The following is a 21,545-nucleotide window of genomic DNA, read 5'->3' on the forward strand; positions in this document are numbered from 1 at the left end:
TCTGAGGGGGTGGGGTACCATAAAGCTGTTAGTGCTGGAAAACTGAAAACTGGATTAAATTGCTGCTAACATGAGGAACTGCTGCTACCCAAGTGAAGAAGGAATGCTGGGCTGACAATCAGATGAACAGGGAGCCAACAGGAAGGGGGAAAAAGGATCATGTCCCTTTTTCCTTCCCCAGGCTCAACATTCATATTGAGTATCTCTTATGGGCAAGGTCCAACAGGGAGCAGCAGCTGACAAGACAGAACTGTGTTTTGTAGAGTCACGGCCACAGCATCACAAACCACAGTATAGAAGGGGGGGGGTTGGAGCTGGGGCACAATAGCTAATAACTGGTATACTGCCTACTCCCTATGACCCATCATTGCCACTTCTAGATTTAAACACTAAGCACAGAAACAATACAAACATCTTTCACTAGGGGAATGGAGAGAGAAATAAATAAACCAGACCTATATTTATCAACATGGATACATCTTGGAAAGGTAACACTCTATGAAAAAAAGCAAGCCTCATGACTTTAAAAACAATATGATGTAAAGGATTTAAAGGAAATACAGCATTATATATTGCAGACTTCACATTATACAGAAAAAACTTAGGGTGGATTAAAATCGTAAATGTTGACAGTTAGGAGCCGGAAGTGAGTCTGCACTTCCGGTGTCTGGAGCAGGATGGCGTCCATGGCTGGGTGAGCCGGGTGAGCCGGGTGAGCCGGGTGAACCGGGCGGCCAGCGGGGCGGTGGGTGGGCGCGGCGGTGGGCATTTATGTTGCACCTACTGCACGCGTGGGGAGGGGGGCGGAGTGGCCAGGGGCCGGCCCCAGGTCTCCAGGCCTTAAAGGGGGCTCAGGCGCCCAGCTTGTCCAGGCCCGGACGCGGTCAGCCCCAGCTAGGAGACTAGGTGAGAACTGCCAACGTGAAGTAAACAGTTGGCCAAGGCTCCAGAGGGGCGACGGTCAGACAGAGAGCTGGAGAGGGCCTTGGAAAGGCGCAGGTGAGGTGGGCTCTGCAGGTGGAGGGCCTTGGAACGAGGAGGGGGCAAAGGAGGTGGGCGCTGCAGGTGGAGGTGAAGCTTGTGAAAAGCGCCGCAGGCCCGAAACCTGTGGCACGGGTTTCCGAGAACGGGGAGGCCGATGGGGCTGAATCCACGACACGGGATGGGGCTGGAGGTCAGCTGCCCAAATGGGGCGGATTTGGGGTGTGTATCTCTGGAATTAGTTCTGACGCCCAGGACCACTCCATGCCCTCTCCCCTTGAGACTCCTTACGGCTTTTGAAAGAATCGATTCCTGATAACATTGCCTCCAAATCTCGTCAGCAGGCTTTTGTACTGAAGGAACTTCAGCCTGGAGCCACAGGGATAGTGATAGTTTTTTTGTTTTTGTTTTTTTCATCAGAAAATGGATATAGAGCTTACTTTGTAGGATGGTTCTGAGAGTTACATGAAAGGAGGTGTGGATAGCTCATGGCAGTTGATAAACTGTTTAAAAACCCCACTTTTCCACAGAGACTTGGAAATTGCCCTTCAATTACACACAGGTTGAGGTCAATTTTATTAAGAATTGTGACAGGTAGGTCAGACCCTGTGCTAGACACTAAAGTCATGGAACTAAGAGAGGCAAGGACCTGTCCTCCTGGGGTTTTGTCCAAGTCTTTCAGAGCCCAGTGTAACTTTGTATCACGTCCTTGAAGCTGGTGTGGGCTTCCCTTCAGCATCAAAGGTTCCACACCGCTGGGAGTTGGGACAAGGGTCACACTGGCGCTTAGCATCTGTGGCTGACACAACATTTGAAGGGCTGGTTTGTGAAGGCTGTGAAGGCGGAGAATTATTGGTGTCGAAGCACCTTCCAGCTCTTGGAGCTGAATTAGAGGCACCAGAGCCTGCGGCCAGGCCTCTGGGTGTTAGACTGTAGGCGGCTCCTGGCTTGCGAGAGTCAAGGCTGCAGGCACAGATCCCAGTGCTCCTGTTGGCTTCGTGCTTGGGGAAGATCTTCACATATTACCCCTGGAAGGAGCAACTTTTCTGTGCCCTGCTGATGTGACTGACCCAAGAACTGTCCAGAGAACTCGAGAACTGCTTCCCAGTAGGAGAGCAGATATGATTCTGAATGACACAGCACCCAATGCCACCGAGATCCAGAGCCTCGGCCATGACAGGCTCATTAGCCTGTGATGGCCCTTTCTGGCTCCAGACATCCTGCATCCTGGGGGAACATTCCTTTGTAAAACGTAGGCTGGAAGTCAAAGCCATTGGTTACAGAAGAGACTGACAGAGGAGTTTCAGAACAGAAGGGCTATATAACCTGAAGCCAGCTGGAAAGAATCATCAGAGATATACCTCTTGGCCACGCAGTATCAAAGAGGGAAAGGGGGCCGGTCTGTGAAGGACTGAGCTGCTTCTGCCATTTCTGATGCTTTTTCATTGCAAATGTAGCCTCCTGAGCTCTTTTCTGAATTGTGGCTGGGGAGACACACCCTAGGTTGATCTGGGATGCAGAAGGCAGGACAAATAGGGGTCCTTTTTTTTTTTCTTAAGCCAAAAAGATATGACAAAACTATATTCAGTGGCCACCACACGTGATAAAAAAAAAGTCTCCATAACATGATTTGTGAAGAGGAAATTATGGTGAGAAAGAGACAAGCAAAGATAAAAGGATGAAAAGACAGACTGAGGGAAGGATAAAAACAAACACCCTGAGGGAGAGAAACATACACACAGACACCTCTTGTGTAACTTTCTTATTTTACCCACTGTTAGTATATTACAGAGAAACGGGTTTCCATCATTGCTCCAAAAACACAACCCACAGGTTTCCAGGTATTATTTTGGTTGTACAGTATAATGTAGAAAAATCTGAAATTTCCACCTGGGGATTTATTTCCTCCCTCTGGCGAATGATCTGGAAATACATCCATTCTTTAAGCAGTGAGAGTTCCCAGAGTAATTAAGTATGAATTGGTATGAATTATGCATGGGGTGGCTGTGCTTTGTTATTCCCACTGGAAATGTTACTGTAATACTCCAGGCTCCAAAGACTTGACTTAAAGGTAATTGCCAAAGCAAGCAGCAACATGCTGTGTTCTTTTAGTTCCTCTTTCAGGAACTCGAAGCAGCTTTATAAAACCATATAGATTGCATTACTATAAGATAAAAAAAATGTTCAAAGTAAAACCTTCACTTTAGAGAAGGGTATAGGAGATTATTATCACCTTGAAACTAACACCAAAACATAAAACCTCAGTGGGGAGGGTGTAGCTCAGTGGTAGAGTGCGTGCCTAGCATGCATGAGGTCCTGGGTTCAATCCCCAGTCCCGCCATTAAAAAAAATTTTTTTTAAATAAATAAATAAAACCTAATTACCTCCCCTCCCTCCCCAAAAAACCTCAGCAAAAGAGTTAGCAAAATTAAAGAACCAGTCACAGTCTGAGAGAAGGTATTTGCAACACACATGACTGAAAAAAGGATTTTTATATTCTCATATATTAAATACAACAACAAAAACAACATTTAAACCAAGAAGTAAAAGATAAACAGCCCATTAGAAAACAATGAGCAAAGGCTATGAACAGTCATTGCACAGAAGAAATAAAAACAAATGGTCAGTCAACAGCTGGAGGATGTTCAGCCTCACCACTAATTAGGGAAATCCAAATGGAATGAAAACAACAATGAGCCATCCCCTAAGGGGATCAAATCAATTTCCACACCAGTGTAGGAGCCAAATTGTTACAGGTGCACTGTGTGTGCCCCGGTAATCAGATGGCCCAAAGGGCTTGGTCAAATGGTGACAGGAGTCTTCTTAGAGAAGCTTCCTCCATAGTACAAGGCAAGGGCTGGCCTCCGTGAGTTCTCTGATGTTCTGTGACGTTGGTTTTCTGGCCAAAGACTTTCCAACATTCTTGACATTCAAAGATTATGTCACTGAGGCATACTTTCACGTAGAAGGCATTTCTCCCTTGACTTCAGTCATAAAGTTTCTCGCCTGAGTGAGTTCTCTGGTGTTGACAAAGGGATTTCTTCATACTGAAGATTTTTCCACATTCGCTACATTCATAGGGTTTCTCTCCTGAATGCAGCCTCTGATGTTCAACGAGGCGTGCTTTGACATAGAAGGCGTTGCCGCATTTATTACATTCATAAGGTTTCTCTCCTGTGTGAATTCGCTGATGTATCCCGAGAGATGAGTGCACGCGGAAAGATTTCCCACATTCGTTACACTGATAGGGTTTCTCACCTGTGTGAGTTCTCTGGTGATTGCTGAGAGTCATCTTCATTCTGAAGAATTTCCCACATTCACCACATTTATAGGGCTTCTCCCCCGTGTGAATCCTTTGATGCTGGTTTAGGGATTTTTTTGCACGGAAGTTTTTCCCACAGTCACCACATTCATAGGGTTTCTCCCCCGTGTGAGTTCTCTGGTGTTGCGTAAGGGATATCTTAACGCGAAACGTTTTCCCACATTCACCACATTCGTAGGGTTTCTCCCCTGTGTGAGTTCTCTGATGGATCGTGAGGGTTGCCTTCTCAGAAAAGGTTTTCCCACATTCAGTGCATTCATAGGGTCTCTCTCCTGTGTGTGTTCTCCGATGTAGAATGAGTTGTGACTTCCTGCCAAAAGATTTTCCACATTCGTTACATTCAAAGGGCTTTTCCCCTGTGTGAGTTTTCTGATGAGCGATGAGGTATGATCGTGCACTAAAGGTTTTTGCACATTCACCACATTTATAGGGTCTCTCTCCTGTGTGTATTCGCAGATGTTCAATGAGGTTTGATTTCCTGCAGTAAGTTTTCCCACATTCGTGACATTCAAAGTTTTTCTCTCCTGTGTGTGTTCTTTTATGTCCAACAAAGCCCGTTCTCTTGTAGAAGGCTTTCCTGTATTCGACAGTTTGATCCAAAGTTTGAATCTTCTGATGCTGAAGAAGGTCATTATCACGACTGAGGGCATTACCACCAACAGAATTGTTGGCACACAGCAGTGAGAGAGAGCCTTTAAAAACAAATCAGATCAGATCACTCTCACTCAAAACCCAACATAGGCTTCCCCTTGTCACAGTATAAAATAAAAGTGCTTAACAAAGCCTGTGAAACTACGTAACTTGGCCCCCAGCTAAAATTCTCTGATATCACCTCTTAAGACTCTCACCACCTACCCTTAAGCCACACAAACGTCTTTGTTATTCCTACAATATATCACTCAGACCAGGCTGGTACTTACTGCTCTCTCTGCTCAGAATACTCCATGTGGCTCTGACTCTCTCACTTCACTGATGTTGGCGCACTAAAGTTAACTCCACCAAAGAGTCTTCCCTGACCTCATTCCCCAAAAGCACAAACCCCATCACTGTCTACCCTTCTTATCTCGCACTGATTTTCTTTCCACCAAACACTATGTATTTGTTTGTTTCTGGTCTCTTTCCCTCATTAGACTGCAAGCTCCAAGAGAACTTGGATATTAGTTTATTCACTACCGGATCCCCACACCTAGAACGTGACCAGGGTACAGCAGACCCTCATTTAAGATTTGATGGATGACCGAATGAATGTATGAATGAGTGCTTGACTACAGAAGGCATCCAAGGCAACGGAGGGAAGGAAAGCAACTGAGAATACTAAAGGGAGACAGACTAGCTAAAAATAAATGTCTAAGCTGAGGCAGGCAGGGAAAGAGAAGAGTGGTAAATGACCAGAAGAATCAAGATAAAATAGGAGAGAGCACTTCAGTGTGAGCAAAAAAGATGTTGGATTGTGGGATTTAGGCACCTAAAGCATATAGACCTTAAGTCCTCCAGTCATTTTCAAAGAGTGAGGGCCTCCGAAAAGAGACTCCTGAAAAACACTGCCCGAACATAACCTTTGATCTGAATTCCTAAGCTCTTAATTCCCCTATTTTCTGTCGGCCCAGTTCTTGCTCACTCACCTGGGTAACCATGGCCTGAGGATTCCTCCTCTAATATCCACAGTTCTTCCCCTCGTTCCAACTTGAAGATCATCTCTGGTTTGGCCACGCAGAGGCCTGTTAATGGGAAATGGCACAGGACGTGGGCCAAGCTGTCTGAGCTTTAGGGCCTCTGATGGAGGAGAAAGGTGCATCTTCATGAGCTGCACAAGGAAGGGGGCCCATTTAAACCTTTCACTGGGGGAAGTGAGAACACACACACACTCTTCCTGGTGCCCCAAACTGATAAATCATCTGTGAGCCTTCAATCTAGAACTAAAGTGTCATCAAACTCTACAAAAGCTGGACACAGTACAGCAACCAAGAAAGGAAACGTATGCTACCAGGAGTTACAAGGACTATAATCCTCACCCACAGATGCCAGGTTGCTGTAGTTCTCCAGCATCACATCCTTGTGCATGGTCCTTTGGGCAGGGTCCAGCCTGTGCCACTCCTGTCGGGTAAAATCCACAGCCACGTCTTCGAATGACAGAGATCCCTGTAACAACAATCTGCAATGATCAGAATGGGACACGTGGAAATGATGTGTGGGAACTAATTCTTTCAACAGAACACTGTTGACAATTGATTAGAAGAAGCTACACTGGTGTCGAGTGAAAAAAAAAAAGCACAATGTGAGAGCTGTGACTTAAGTTTTATTGGGGGCAAAATGAGGACTATAGCCTGGGTGACAGTCTCTCAGGTAGCACTGAGGAACTGCTCCAAAGAGGTGATGGGGGAGGTCAGTATATATGTGATTTTGCTGAAGGGGGATATGTGCCATCAAGCACACGTTTTGGCAGGAGGTTGCTGCTAACCCTGAGGAGCAGATGTCTCCGTTAATGGTTTTAAGCTTTTCTAGATATAAGAAGATGCAAGAAATTAGGCTCATAAAATCTTTTCCCGAAAATATCTACCTGAAGGCCTGTTCTGCCAGAGTTTTTCCCAGAGCACAGAGTGCCTCATTTCTCATTTCTACCCTGAACTCCTTTCAGGGTGTGTTGAAGGTCAGCGACTGCAGTGGCTAGTGGCCCAATCTTTGTAGAGGCAGATGGCAAGGGCCATTGTTTAGCGGGCACTGGGCACCTGATTCTGTCTTGCTTGATATTATACTTTGGGGGAGGAAAACTCCAAACAGCCCTGCTAGTGTATTAATTTTTCAATTCATGAAGGAAAGACTACTGACTACTAAGTTAACAGTATGTGCCTAGACCTGTCCCAGTTGCTGGGGAAACAACAATATACACAAAGCTAAACTGAAAGAACTGAAAGGAGAAATGGGAAAATCCACAAATATGGCTGCCATCTTTCAACACCTCTCTTAGTTATAAAAGGAACTAGTAGACAGAAAATCAACCAGACTATTGAAAAACTGAACACCACCAATCAACCAATGACTTTGTAGAACATTCCACTCAAAAACTGAGAGATCAACTGTTTCTTCAAGTACACATGGAATATTCACCAAGCTAGACCATATCCTGGATCATAAAACAAACTTCAGCACAATCAATCAAAGGGCCCACTGGGTACCAAGGAAAATTGACCTGGAACTCTGAGATATCTCCTAATAAACTATTAGAATTTAAAGACAAAAAAATTCCTCAGGGTCTCCAGGCAAAAGAATTAGATTGACATCAATTTCTCAAAAACAACATACAAAGCAAGGCATCTTCAAGAAACTTAAGGGAACAAAGTACAAAAGAAATTATATCCAGGCAAGATACCCTGCAAGTGTCAAGGCCTTTAGACAAAGTTTTAAATATGCCAAAATATGTGTGTCCTTCTCAGGGAATTTGCTAGAGTTGTGCTGTCTAATATGGTAGCTACTAACCACATGTGGCTGTTTAAATTCAAATTTTGATGAATTAGAGTGGAATCAAATTAAAAATTCAGTTTGTCAGTCACACTAGGCACATTTCCAATGCTCAGTAACCACATATGGCTGGTTACAGTGCTGGGCAGCACAGATACGGAACATCCCCATCACTGCGGGAAGTTCTATTGGATAGCACTATACTAAATGATGTGCTTTGACCGAAACCAGTGAATGCGAAAATTTTGGCCAAAGGACTGACAGTGGGCATTCCATATATTTAACTGGAAAGCTAAGACTAAAACAAGGCTGGGGTCATAGGTTAAAGGATAATCTATAAACATTAAGTGTCCTGACAAAGTAGGAAAAAAATGCAACTAAAATATGGGAGGAGCAGAGAAAGAAAAAGGGGGAAACTGAATAAAATCATTGACTGCTGTATAGGTAATAGATGAGAGACAAATTAGATGGTAAAGATTAATAAAGAAAAAGGTAAGGGGGAGGGTATAGCTCAAGTGGTAAAGTGCATGCTTAGCGTGCATGAGGTCCTGGGTTCAATCCCCAGTACTTCCTCTAAAAATAAATAAACCTAATTACCCTCCCCCCCAAAAGGAAACAAACAAAGAAAGAAAAAGGTAAATTGGTACGGCCATTATGGAAAACAATGTAGAGGTTCCTCAAAAAATTAACGCTAGAACTACCATATGATCCAGCAATCCCACTTCTGGGTATATATCCAAAGGAAATGAAATCACTATCCTGAAAAGATATTTGCATTCACATATTCACTGCAATATTATTTGCAATAGCCAAGATATGGAAACAACCCTAGTGTACAGTGATGGATGAATGGATAAAGAAGATCTGGTGTATATATATACAATGGAATAGTATTCAGCCATGAGAAAGAAGGAAATCCTGCTGTTTGCAACAACATGGATGAAGCTGGAGGACATTATGCTAAATGAAATAAGACAGAAAGACAAATACCATATGATCTCCCTTATAGGAGAATCTAAAAAAAAAATCTGAACTCAGAAGCAAAGAGTAGAATGGTGGTTACCAAAGGTATGGGGGAAATAGGGAGATGTTGGTCAAAGAATACAAAGTCACATTTATGTAGGATGAATAAAGTCTAGAGATCTAATGTACAAGCATGATGGCTATACTTAATAATACTGTATTGAACAATGGAAATATGGTAAGAGAGTAAATTTCTGGTGTATACTCATCACACACAAAAAATGGTAACTGTGTGAGGAGATGATACGTTAATTAGCTTAACTGTAGTAATCATTTCACTATGTGTATGTATATCAAATCATCATGTTGTACACCTTAAATATATACAATTTGATAAATAAATATGTAACTTTAAAAAAAATAGTGTTGACTAAGAGTACTATAAAAAGGATGAACACAAAGGTAACCCCCAGCATAAAAATATAAACCTTCCTAATTACCAAAAAAAAATTTAGAGGAAACACTCAATAGAGAAAGAAACACACCAAATATAACATATACATGCAGTAATTACATCATAAAACAAGAGAATTGAGAAATACTTGTATTATTTATATTATCAAACAGTAATACAAATAAAGTTCCTGCATATGGCAACCAACTGTTAGAAGTTTAAAGACACAACTCGCTTCCATCAGCTTTCTTATGAAGTATTTCATGTACACAGTATCCCTATGCTTTCAGACGGCATGCTTTATTTAGAGGTATTTTGCTCTAAAACTCTTAATCCCACACAAAGTAACTGGCATATCACTGAGTAATTGGACTCTGGGTCAGACACATTTTAATTATCCAATTAGATGATAATTCATATTCAGCCCTTCTCTTATTACTCATTAACTGGACACAAAAGCTTGTAGGTTTTAATCTTACTTAAACACTGAATGAAAAAAAAATCCTTTCCAAAAGAAAAACGCCACAGGAGATCTGTAATAGCATTTATGACGAGGTTATAATAGAAGACACTGTTTCCATGATTCATATGGCGATCTAGCAAAAGATTTCTTGACTCTCGAGTATCAAGAAATCTTTACTATAGAGGAATTATCGATTTCTCTGTGAGGGCATTGTAATTCATGTGTCTGACTGGAATGTCAGAATATCAGCAATAAATTTAGACTTTCAAAGTTTCTAGTTGTAAACAATTGTTGGCCAACATGCCTACATTCTAAAACTTGTGTTGATATTTTCTTCTGTTTACTTCCTTTTATCCTAGTATTTATCCTATTTATATTTAGAAGCTTCCGAAACACCACAGGAAAACAAAATTAACAAGTAAATAAATGAACCAACAAAAACTGGCTGGGGATATGGCCATTTCTAACTCTCTTTTGGAAGATCTGGGAAGGAAGAGTTAGAGGAGGGTAAAGTACTGATCAGGAAAAAGTCACCATGCATTGCCCAGAATCATCAGCCTCCAAATAGCATTACTATTTAGAGCGTGAAGAGGAAGATTTTTGACTATCATTTACAAAATCAAATACAGTACAAAAAAGAAAACTACACACCAATATCACTCATGAGTATAAAGGCAAAATTTCTGGACAAAATATTGGCAAATATAATTCAGTAATATATTAAAAGAATTCTACACCATGACCAACTGGGGTTTATTCCAGGGATGCAAGACAGGTTCAATATTCAAAAATCAATCCATGTAATCCACCACATTAACAGGGTTTTTAAAGTCACATGATCATATGAATCAGTATAGAAAAAGCACTTGAGGAAACCTAACACTCATTCCTGCAAAACCCTGAATAGAAATAGAAATACAGAGAAAGCACCTCAATTTGATAAAGAGCATCTAAGAACAAAACTATAGCTGACATTATACCCAGTGGTAAAAGACTGAAGACCAAGAGCAAGGCAAGGATGTCCATTCTCACAACCCTTATTCACCATCATGCTGGAAGTTCTAACCAGTGCAATAAGGCAAGAAATGGAAATGACAGGCATACTGAATAAAAAGAAAGAAAGAAAACTGTCCCTTTTTCCAAATGACAAGGTCACAAAAATCAAGATAAACATACAAAAACCAATGTGTTAGCTGTATCTTAGCAATGAAAACATGGGCTCCAAAATAAAAAATATAAAACCATTTACAAACACTCAGAAGTATGAAACACTAAGTATAAATCTAACAAAGCTAAAAAAGCAAGACTTATAAGTTAAATATTACAACGAGCTAGCAATCTTTTTTTTTTTTTTTGAGTTATAGTCAGTTTACAATGTTGTGTCAATAGCAATCTTGAGAAAGAAGAACAAGGCTGGAGGCATCACAGTCTCTGATTTCAAACTAGTTGACCCTTGAGCAATGCAGGATTAGAGGCATCGACCCTCTGTGCAGTTGAAAATATATAGTTATAGTTGCTAGCCCTCCATATACTTGGTTCCCCTTTATCCCCAGTTTCTTTGTATCCACAGATTCAACCAATTATGAACCATGTAGGACTGTAGTATTTGCCATTAAAAATAAGCCACATATAAGAAGACTGGCAACCTGTGATGTTCAAGGATCAATTGTATATTACAAAGCTACAATAATCAAAACAGTATGGTACTGGTATAAAAACAGATACAAACAACAGAACAGAATATAGAGCCCAGAAATAACCTACAGATACATGGTCAATTAATTTATGACAAAAGAGTCAAGACTGTACAATGGGAAAAGGACAGTATCTTAAGAAAACAGTGGTGAGAAAACTGGACAGCCACATGCAAAAACTGAAACTGGACCACTATCTTACACCATATAAAAAATTAACTCAAAAGGGATTAAAGATTTGAACGTAAGACCTGAAACCATAAAACTTCTAGAAAGCATAGGGGGTAAGCTCCTTGACATCAGTCTTGGCGATGATTTTTTTGGATCTGACACCAAAAGTAAAGGCAACCAAAGCAAAAATAAACAAGTGGGACTACATCAAATTAAAATGCTTCTGCACAGCAAAGGAAACCATCAACAAAATGAAAAGGCAACCTACTGAATGGGAGAAAATATCTGCAAATCATATATCTAATAAGGGGTTAATATCTAAAATATATAAAGAGCTCATACAACCCAATTGCAAAAAAATCCAATTAAAAAATGGACACAGGATCAGAACAGATATTTTTCCAAACAAGATATACAGATGGCCTGTTGGCCTGATGTCCTGTTGTACATGAAAAGATGCTCTACATCACTAATCATCAGTGAAATGCAAATCAGAATCAGAGTGAGATATCACCTTACACCTGTTAGGATGGCTGTTATCAAGAAGACAACAAATAGCAAGTGTTGGTGAGGATGTGGAGACAAAGGAACCCTTGTGCACTGTGGGAATGTAAATTGGGACAGCCACTACACAAAACAGTATGAAGGTTCCTCAAAAAATTAAAAATAGAACTACCATATGACCCAGCAACTTCACTTCTGGGTATTTATCTGAAGAAAATGAAAACACTAACCCGAAAAGATATGTGCACCCCCATGTTCACTGCAGCATGATTTACAACAGCCAAGAAGCAGAAACAACCTAAATGTCCATCCAACTGATGAATGGATAAAGAAGATGTGATATATGTGTGTATGTATGTGTATATACATATGTGTGTGTGTGTGTGTGTGTGTGTGTGTGTGTGTGTGTGTGTGTACATAATGGAATATTATTCAGCCATGAGTAAGAAGGACATTCTGCTATTTGCAACAACTTGGATGGACCTTGAGGGCATTATGCTAAGTGAAATAAGTCAGACAGAGAAAGACAAATACTATATGATCTCACTTATATGTGGGATGTAAAACAAAATAAAACAAACAAAATAACAAGCTCACAGATACAAAGAACAGATTGGTGGTTGCCAGAGGTAGGAGGTGGGGAGTGGGCAAAATGCGTGAAAGGGGTCAAAAGGTACAAATTTCCAGTTATAAAATAAATAAGTCATGGGAATGTAATCTACAGCATGATGACTATAGTTAATGATATTGTATTGCATATTTGAAAGTTGCTAAGAGAATAAATCTTAAAAGTTCTCATCACACACAAAAAAAAAAACCCTGTAACTATGTATGGTGATGGACGTCACCTAGGCTTATCTCGGTGGTCATTTCACAGTATATACAAATACCGAATCATGTTGTATACTTGAAACTAATATAATATTGTAAGTCAACTATATCTCAATTTAAAAAACAATAAATAAAAGTATGGTATTGGTAAAAATAGACAATGGGATAAATAGAGAGCCAGGAAATAGACCCAGGGAAATACAGACAACTGATCTTTGACAAAGCAGCAAAGGCAAATCAACGGAGAAAGGACAGCCTTTTCAACAAATGATGCTGAAACTAACTGAATATCCATATGCAAAGAACAATACTTCTAGATGCAGTCCTTACAACTTCTACGAAAATTAATTCTAAATGGATGTTAGACCTATATGTAAAATGCAAAAGTATAAAACTTCTGCAAATAACAGGAGACAATTTAAGTGACTCTGGGTTTAACAACGTTTTCAAATATAACACTGAAAGTACATTACATGAAAGAAAAATTGACAAGTTGGACTTCATTAAAATTTTAAAATTCTGCTCTGTGAAAGCCACAGAATGGGAAACATACTTGCAAAACCCATACTTGATAAAGAACTTGTATTTAAAATATACAAAGAACTCTTAAAAATCAACAATAAGGAAACAAACAGCCACATCAAAAAATGGGCAAAAGGTCTGAGTAGACACTTGATCAGAGAAGATCTACAGATGGCAAATAAGCATGTAAAACCATATACAACATCATTTTTCATTAGGGAATTGCAAGTTAAAATAATAATAAGATACCACAACACACTTAATAAAATGGTTAAAATCCAAAAAACTGACAATACCAAATGCTGGTGAGGATGTGATACAACAAGAATGTTCATTCATTGCTGGTGAGAATGAAAAATGGTGAAAAAGTCTAGAAGACAGTCTGGCAGTTTCTTATAAAGTTAGCCAGTCTTACCACATGACCCAGCAATTACACTCCTAGTTATTTACCCAAATGAATTGAAAACTATGTCCACACAAAAACCTGGACATAAATGTTTATAGCAGCTTTATTCATAAGATGTCCTTCAATAGGTGAATGGATAAGCAAACTGTGGTACAGCCAGACAGTGGAATATTATTCAGTGATAAAAAATAAATGAGCTATTGAGCCATAAAAAGACACGGAGGAAACTTGAGTGCAAATTGCTAACTGAAAAAAGTCAGTCTGAAAAGATCACAGACCATATGATTCCAACTATACGACATTTTATTTAATTATTTTATTTTGGTTGGGGGGAGGTAACTAGTTTATTTATTTTTAGAGGAGCTACTGGAGATTGAACCCAGGACCTCATGCATGCTAAGCAAGCACTCTACCACTTGACATTTTAGAAAAAGCAAAACTAAGAGATACTTTAAAAAAATCAGTGGATGCCAGAGTCAGGCAGAGGGAGAGGACGGATGAACAGCTAAAGCACAGATGAAACAGGTTGGCATGATGGATATATCTCATGATGCATTTGTCAAAACCCATAGAATATGAGACACAAAAAGTGAACCCTACTCTAAACTGTCAACTATAATTAATAGCCAATAATCAATATCGGTTAATTGTAACAAATGAACCACACTAATACAACATATTAACAATAGGGGAAACTGTGTGCCAGAGGAGGGTGGTGGTGCGCAGAACGGTATATGAAACCATATCTTCTCAATTATTCTGTAAATATAAAACTGTACTAAAAAATTAAACCACTTAATTGTTTTAATGCTCTTTGCATACAATCCAGCAAATGCACTCATGTGCATTCATCCCATACAAAAATCTTACACAATCATAGCATCCTTATTCATAACAGCCAAAAACTGGAAACAACCAAGATGTCCTTCAACCAGTAACTGGTTAAGCAAACTGTGGTAAATCCATACCATGGAATACTAGTCAGCAATAAAAAGGAACAAATTATTCATATATGCAACAATCTGGATGAACCTCCAGCGAATTATGCCGAGTAAAAAAGCCAGTCCCAAAAGGTTACATACTGTATGTTCTATTTATGTAACATTCTTGAAATGACAAAATTATAGGATTGGGGCACAGATTATTGGTTGCCAGGGGTTAAGGAGGGAGAGTGGGAGGAGGGAAGTAGCTATTAAAGGGCAACACTGAGCAATCCTTGTGGTGATGGAAATGTTCTGTATGTCAATATCCTGGCTGTGATATTGTACCGAGATTTTTCAAGATGTTACAATGGGGAAAACTGGGTAAAGAATACATTGCATTTGAATCTACAATTATCTCAAAACTAAAGTTTGTCTAAAAAAATAAAAGAAAGAAAAATAGGGGGAAAAGTAGGCTCCTCCTCCTTACCTCAAATGATCTGCCAGGTTGTCCTGGAACCAGGGCAGGAAACCTCTGGGGTGATTTCCCATTAGCTGGCATGTTCACTCTGGGTATCAGCCCACCTTCCAAAGCTGGAGAGGCCTCTGTATGTGGGCTGCAGTCAGACTGAATGGAAGATCCCGCAGCCTCCAATAAGGGGAAAAGTCAGCAGCTCCACAGAGACACCAAGTCTTAAAAGGACAGTATCCATGTCATCAGTGTCATTGCACATTCACCGCGCAGAGTTCAGCAACTCTCACTTGAGTATTAGTCAGGGTGGACTATGGAAACAATCATAAGATTTGGAGTCAAATTAATGAGCTCAGAGTCTCATTCTTTGGTGGCTCCACAGGGAGTGCTTCACACTTTACCCAGCCAGCCCATCCCTCAATTCTAGGTTCAAGGCAGATCTGGGTTTGGAGAGAGGGTGGAACTGAGGCAGTGAATGGTGCTGAAGTCCCATGGGGTAGGCAGGGGAAGGACTTGTCCATGGGGTCCCTGGTGGGTGACGGTGGAGGCAGAAAACCTGGAAACCTGGTAATCTGAAGGAAAGGGAGCTCTTCTGCCCAATTGAACTATTTTGCCACTTTAGGGTGAAAAATCCCTCTTAAATTCTTCTACAGGGAAGTTCTCAGCCCCTTCTTTCCAGACGATGCAACATTAATAATATGAGGGGATAGGAAACATGCTGCTTTTAACCTAACACCAAAAAAAAAAAGCATTTGACACAATTCAGCAGTCATTCCTAATAAAAACTCAAATTAAAATGAGTTAGAATTAATTCACTTAAATATCACAAAAATCATTTACAAAACATAGCCCTGAAATACTATGCTAAAAAGTAAAATGATGAAGCAATGGCCATTAAAATCAATAAAAAGATAGGGATGTCTGATCCAATTCAGAATTGTTTTTCTGGCTGCAGCTCACACAATAGAAGATGAAATAATCAGAATAAATATTGCAAAGAAGTGAAAATGTAGCTTTCTTTGGTAGTGATATGCTTTTACACATAGAAAAGCTACCAGACTCTACCAGAATTCATAGGGTAATTTGATAAGGGGCTGGATACAAGATAAAATTATAAGAGCGGATAGTTTTTTTCCCTCTGTAATAACAATGATCAAATGAAAACAGAAAAAAATCCATTCGTAATGACAGCAAGAAAAATATAGAATATGTAAAATGAACTTTTTGAAGGAGCTGCACCTATACAGTTTTAAAAGTTTTTAAGAACCGACAAATCTAAAATAGTCACACAGACATACCATATCCCTGGATAAAAAGATTTAAGAAAAATGTCAACCTTCCCAAAAGCATTATAGTAAAGTAATGTAAAGAATAAATAAAAAAGAAAAACTAAATACAAAGCTCAATAATAATAATACGGTGTATATAAAATTTTGTGGAATGCAGCTAAAGAGATTCTTAAGGGGAAATTCATGTTCTTAAATTTTTTTTAACAAAGAAAGGCTGAACATTAAGAATTGACATCCAATTTAAGAAGTTAGATAAAGAGACAATAGTACAGATAGCAGAAATTAAGGAAATAGAAAACAAAGGGACATCAGAATGGGTCAACAAGCCCAAAAGTTGATTCTTTGGAAAGGCTAATAAAATTAGCAAATCTCTGGGGAGACTGAGGGAAAAATCTAAAAACACACACTATTAAGACTTGACAAGACGCAGCAAGGAATCTAAAAACTGACTCCCTCAGAAGCCTGGATCCGTGACTCGCATATGTTCCCATTCACCAGATTCTTTAATTCTCCACCAACTGATCCCACAAACTGACAGTCTGTCATTCTCAAAAGCCAACAAAGCCATCACCTCAAAACCCACTGATGACTGTCAAGCCACAAACCCTCATGCACCCGCTTTAGCGGCGCCCGCCAACAAGACTTAAAACAGCCTCCGAGGGCCACTTCCGTTTCCTGTCCTCACCTCTTGCCCCTTCTGGGGCTGTCGATTTCGCACACGATCACACAAGAGCTGTGAGGCTGCGGTCTACTCACTCTGAACAAGGTGCGCTTATGGGGCTGCAGAGACTTTGTCCCGGAGCCGCGGCGCCGGGCGAGGAACATGGCTGCGCCGGGGCCTTCCCCCGTGGGGGCCGCCATCTTGGGGCCCGTGCCGTACAGCGGGCTGTTCCATAGAAGGCGGGGGCGGGGGGTGTCGACACGGTCAGGGGTAAAAACTTCCTGAAGGCAAGCTTCCGAGAGATTGCTGGTCTTTGGAACTGGGTCCTATAGGTCTGTTCAAAGTTTACAGAAGCAGGAGTGTCAAACCCCATCCCGGTGGGAAGGGGGAATGTATCCTGATCCTCGAGGGAGATACACTGGGGGGGGGAGGGGTTAGTCAGGACTACAGTTTCCTCTTGGGAGATGTCACTAAGGAAAGAAGTTAGAATGGTTCAGTCCCCCCCCCCCGGTTGATACCACTGGGCAAGAGAGGGGAATCAGGGTGGTACAAGCCTCTCCTTGGAGAGACCACTGGGGAAGAGGGAGTAAGTAAAGTCAGGTCTTCTTCTGGGCGATACCACTGGAGAAGAGAGGGGAGGAGTCAAGGTGGGGCCGTCTCCTTTTGATGTACTGGAATTAGTATGGAGGAGATTTTAATCTCCCTCAATCTCCTTTACCCCACTAAAATGATAGTAGCTAGGAATAATAATACTAGCCTTAGATATGGACAACTAATGTTTTTCAGCAAATTATCAATAGGAAAATATTTAGAAAATGTTATAAGCACACCCGCGATGAAAATACATCAAGACATGCCCCCCACACCTGCCAACCAGGTTAGCCTCTCTTGTATGGAAATTCTGGAGCTGCTACTGACTCGGGGGAGAAGAGATTTCTGGGTGTTCTTCACCTCTGAACTCCTATACACATTCTTTAAAGCCTGGTCCTAGTATATATACCCTCCTGCACGAAGCTTATGAGACAGGCTCTTTACTCTGCTGAAGGTGTTTCAAACCCAGCAGGCAGACCCTGGCTAAGCTTAGGCATGGCTTGCTGGGCACCCTAAGGACATTCATTTCCTCTCCCTGGGCCTCAGCTCGACAAATCTGGAGAATTTGAGTGTCAACCTCTCAAACGATCCCATTTTCTCTGTCTCCACCTGCCGTATTTGTGAACTGGATGGAAGACAGAATGGCAAGTGTGAGAACATTGCTGTAACACACACACATCAACAGAAATTTCCAAAACTCACTATCTTTGTGACTTCTGGTCTCAAATCCTGAGCTCTGTTCTCTTTCACCATCAATGCCTCTCTGAGCTGATCTCAAATCTGGGCCTTTCTTAACTCTACCAACACCTATGTTGCACTTTTCTGATCTGGATTTATGTTCTTTACTAATGATTCAGTCATCAGTGTCCTTGTATATTGACCCTGAATCCAAACTGCTTGCTAACTCTTCCACCATATGTGCCCTTCTTGTGTCAATTGAGAAACTGGGCATCTGTTAATTTTCCACTGTCAATGCCTCTCTGGTCTAGATCTCAACTATTGGGCCGTGGCTAACTTTCTTACCATCAATGTCCTTTTTTTTTTTTCCCTCTAATCTTTTTTTTAAAGGTATTTTGGGGGTTTTTGGTTTTCGCTTTTAGAACATTTATTTTTTGTACAATTTATTTAATTTATTTATTTGGGGGGGTGATTAGGTTTGTTTATTTATTTATTTATTTATTTATTTATTTATTTATTTATTTATTTATTTTAATGGAGGAGGTACTGGGGATTGAACCCAGGACCTCGTGCATGCTAAGCACACACTCTACCACTGAGCTACACCCTCCCTACAGTCCTTTTGATTAGCCCTCCAAAACAGACCTCTGTTACAGGTGCATGGGTTCAAGTTCAAACCAGAAAGGAAATGATGTTTATAGACTAACAGAGGACAAAGTTCAAGAACTGGACCATTGTGCTTTAAGCTCATTCATGTTAGAAGTCTGCTTACACACCTGGGCTTGTGGCCTCTAAAACAAGATGGTGATTTCTGGGAAAATCATTAACAGACATTTTTAGATCAAACCAGAGAGATTAATGATGGAAAAGTTAGTATTTTCCTGGGATACAGGCATGGCATAGTTAACGGAAGCCCAGGTTCAAGGTCAGAAGTAATGGTTTGTCACTTCAGAAATTAGATTATAATATTGTGACTTCAATCTTGTGTTCTCTCTCTGTCTCCCTCCTATAACTCACTCTGGGAGAAGCCGGCTGCTGTCATAGTGACACTCAAGCAGTCTTTGGAGAGGCCCATGTGCCAAGCACTCCTGCCAATAGCCACTGAAGAACTGTGGCCTCTAGCCGGTAGCCAGGTGAATGAGCTGCCTTGGAACTGAAACCTCCAGCCTCAGCTGAGAAAGCCCCAGATAACAACTTGACTGCAGTGTCAGGAGAGACCCTGAGATATAACCACGCAGCCAAACCACCCACAAATTCCTGACCCCACAGACACTGGGGAATAATAAATGTTTGCTATTTTAAACTTCTATGTTTAAGGGTAATTCTTTATGCTGCAGTAGATAACTAATTCAGGCATTAAAAGTTTTGGTATTTTATTCATCATGGATTTTTTACATTAATTTTGACTTTGAAAAGTACTGCACTAAAATGCCATTTATTTTGATTGCTGAGGGTTTTTTTGTTTTTTGGGGGTTTTTTTTGGTGCCCCCTGAAATTTTGCACTTTGAGGTGAGTGTTTCTCTTGCCTCACCCTAGTCCCAGCCCTGCTTAAAAACAAAAACAAAAACAAAAACAAAAAAACAAAACAAAAAAAACCTTGTTCTCTAAAATCATAGACAATCAGAAACTTTGTTATTGGAAATTGTATCAGTAAGAATGAAACATTCCACTCTTGCCTGGAGGATCCAAGTCACTTTGATACAGAGAAGCAGATTCAATTTCCAACGCAGGTTCAGAGCTTCAAATAAGGGGCATTTGAAGCAAACACGTTGCATCTATTTTTTCTTTCTTCTAATTTTATTGAAGTGTAGTTGATTTACAGTGTTAGTTTCAGGTATACAGCAAAGTGATCCAGTTATACATATACATACATATATATTTTTTTCTTTTCAGATTCTTTCCCGTTATATATTATTACAAGAAATTGAGTATAATTCCCTGTGCTCTACAATAGGTCCTCATGTCACATCTATTTTTAATTTAGTGTTTCTAAATGAAAAGGACCCTGGATCCACTTCACAGTCCAGACTTGACACTGACCCTTTTACATACCAACTTACTTTGCTTTGGGCTAATCAAAACATTGCTTCATTTAAATTTCAACTAAACTCCACTCTTCCCCAACATCCTATAGTAATCCTACTTCTTTCTTTGGTGAGACTAGGGTGATCAATCATCCGTGTTTGCCCAGGACTGAGGGATTTACTGGAACAAAGGATCTTCAGTGCTAAAATCAGGAAAGTCCAGGGCAAAACTGAGACAATTTGGCCACCCTAAGTGAGATCCTCCACAGGTCTATGATGTGTGGCCTCCCTTACTGCAGCAAGTTAATAAACCCATTTCTGTCAGACTATGGATGTGACCCTTGTGGGCTTTATCAGATGGACTTTATCAAGATCATTAACGTGGAATGGACAGGTTCACAGAGGTCAAGTTTGAGATCAGTCCTAGCATGCATTGATGGTGGAAAAATTAACAGGCTTGGGTTCCAGTTTCAGATCAGAGGGCCAGTGATGAAGGAATAGTTCATTGAAGGCTGAATGCTAAACAATACCAGAAGGGCATCAAGAGTGAAAGAATTATCAGAGCGCTTGATTAAAGGTCAGACCAGAGAAATACTAATAGGATTGAAATTTGGTCCAGAGGTAGTGGAAATATTAACAGGAACCTGGATTTTAGATTTTGACCAGAGAGTCGTAGGTGATGGATTAAATAACAAATGACAAATTCAAACTCCTACCAGATGAGCAGTGGTGATGGAAGAGTTAATGGGAGCTGGCAATCTGAGCTCTCTTGTCTAGACCAAGTCTGAGGGATTGTAGTTAGATGGTACAGCTGGCCAATGGCTGTGTATGAAAGGTGGGATATGGTTTCTGGTGGCCAATGGGATGAAGCAGCAGCCTGTTACTAGGGAGAAGCTCCTGTTGCTATGTGCGGAGTGAGAGAGAGACATGGGGGTCTAGCCTGAGTTGCTACAGGCAACTGGTTAGCCAATGACTGCAGAAGTTGGGCTTTGGCCTCTCCAGCCTATGCTAAACTGTTGCTAGGTAGTAACCCCCATTGCCATGTGAAAGGAGGCAGCTAAAGTGGCACCTGAGAGGCTGTAGACAAAAGGCGCAGTTAGTCAATGGCAGATTAAGAATCAGGTTCTGGCCTCCCCAGTCACA

General features: G+C 40.7%; 1 protein-coding gene and 1 pseudogene across 2 annotated transcripts; one reads left to right on the forward strand and one right to left on the reverse strand.

The window, feature by feature from the left end:
- The first annotated feature begins 1,681 nt into the window (after window positions 1–1,681).
- Window positions 1,682–2,396, forward strand: LOC105101956 (rRNA methyltransferase 2, mitochondrial-like; annotated as a pseudogene).
- A 1,094-nt stretch (window positions 2,397–3,490) lies between these two features.
- On the reverse strand, window positions 3,491–17,225 carry ZNF157 (zinc finger protein 157). Of its 2 annotated transcripts, XM_010995207.3 has the most exons (5): window positions 17,134–17,225; window positions 15,178–15,470; window positions 6,316–6,442; window positions 5,926–6,021; window positions 3,491–4,995 (listed from the first exon to the last, which is right to left on the reverse strand). In XM_010995207.3, exons 2-5 carry the CDS (start codon window positions 15,247–15,249, stop codon window positions 3,968–3,970), a joined length of 1,323 nt encoding a protein of 440 aa, XP_010993509.2. In that variant the 5' UTR covers window positions 15,250–15,470; window positions 17,134–17,225; the 3' UTR covers window positions 3,491–3,967. The 2 variants fall into 2 exon arrangements, with proteins under 2 accessions (XP_010993509.2, XP_031301214.1); XM_031445354.2 differs by lacking the exons at window positions 15,178–15,470; window positions 17,134–17,225 and having other exon boundaries at window positions 5,926–6,076; window positions 6,316–6,410.
- Between the last annotated feature and the right edge of the window lie 4,320 nt (window positions 17,226–21,545).

This window comes from Camelus dromedarius, chromosome X, assembly GCF_036321535.1.
Source record: "Camelus dromedarius isolate mCamDro1 chromosome X, mCamDro1.pat, whole genome shotgun sequence".
NCBI classification, from domain to species: Eukaryota; Metazoa; Chordata; class Mammalia; order Artiodactyla; family Camelidae; genus Camelus; species Camelus dromedarius.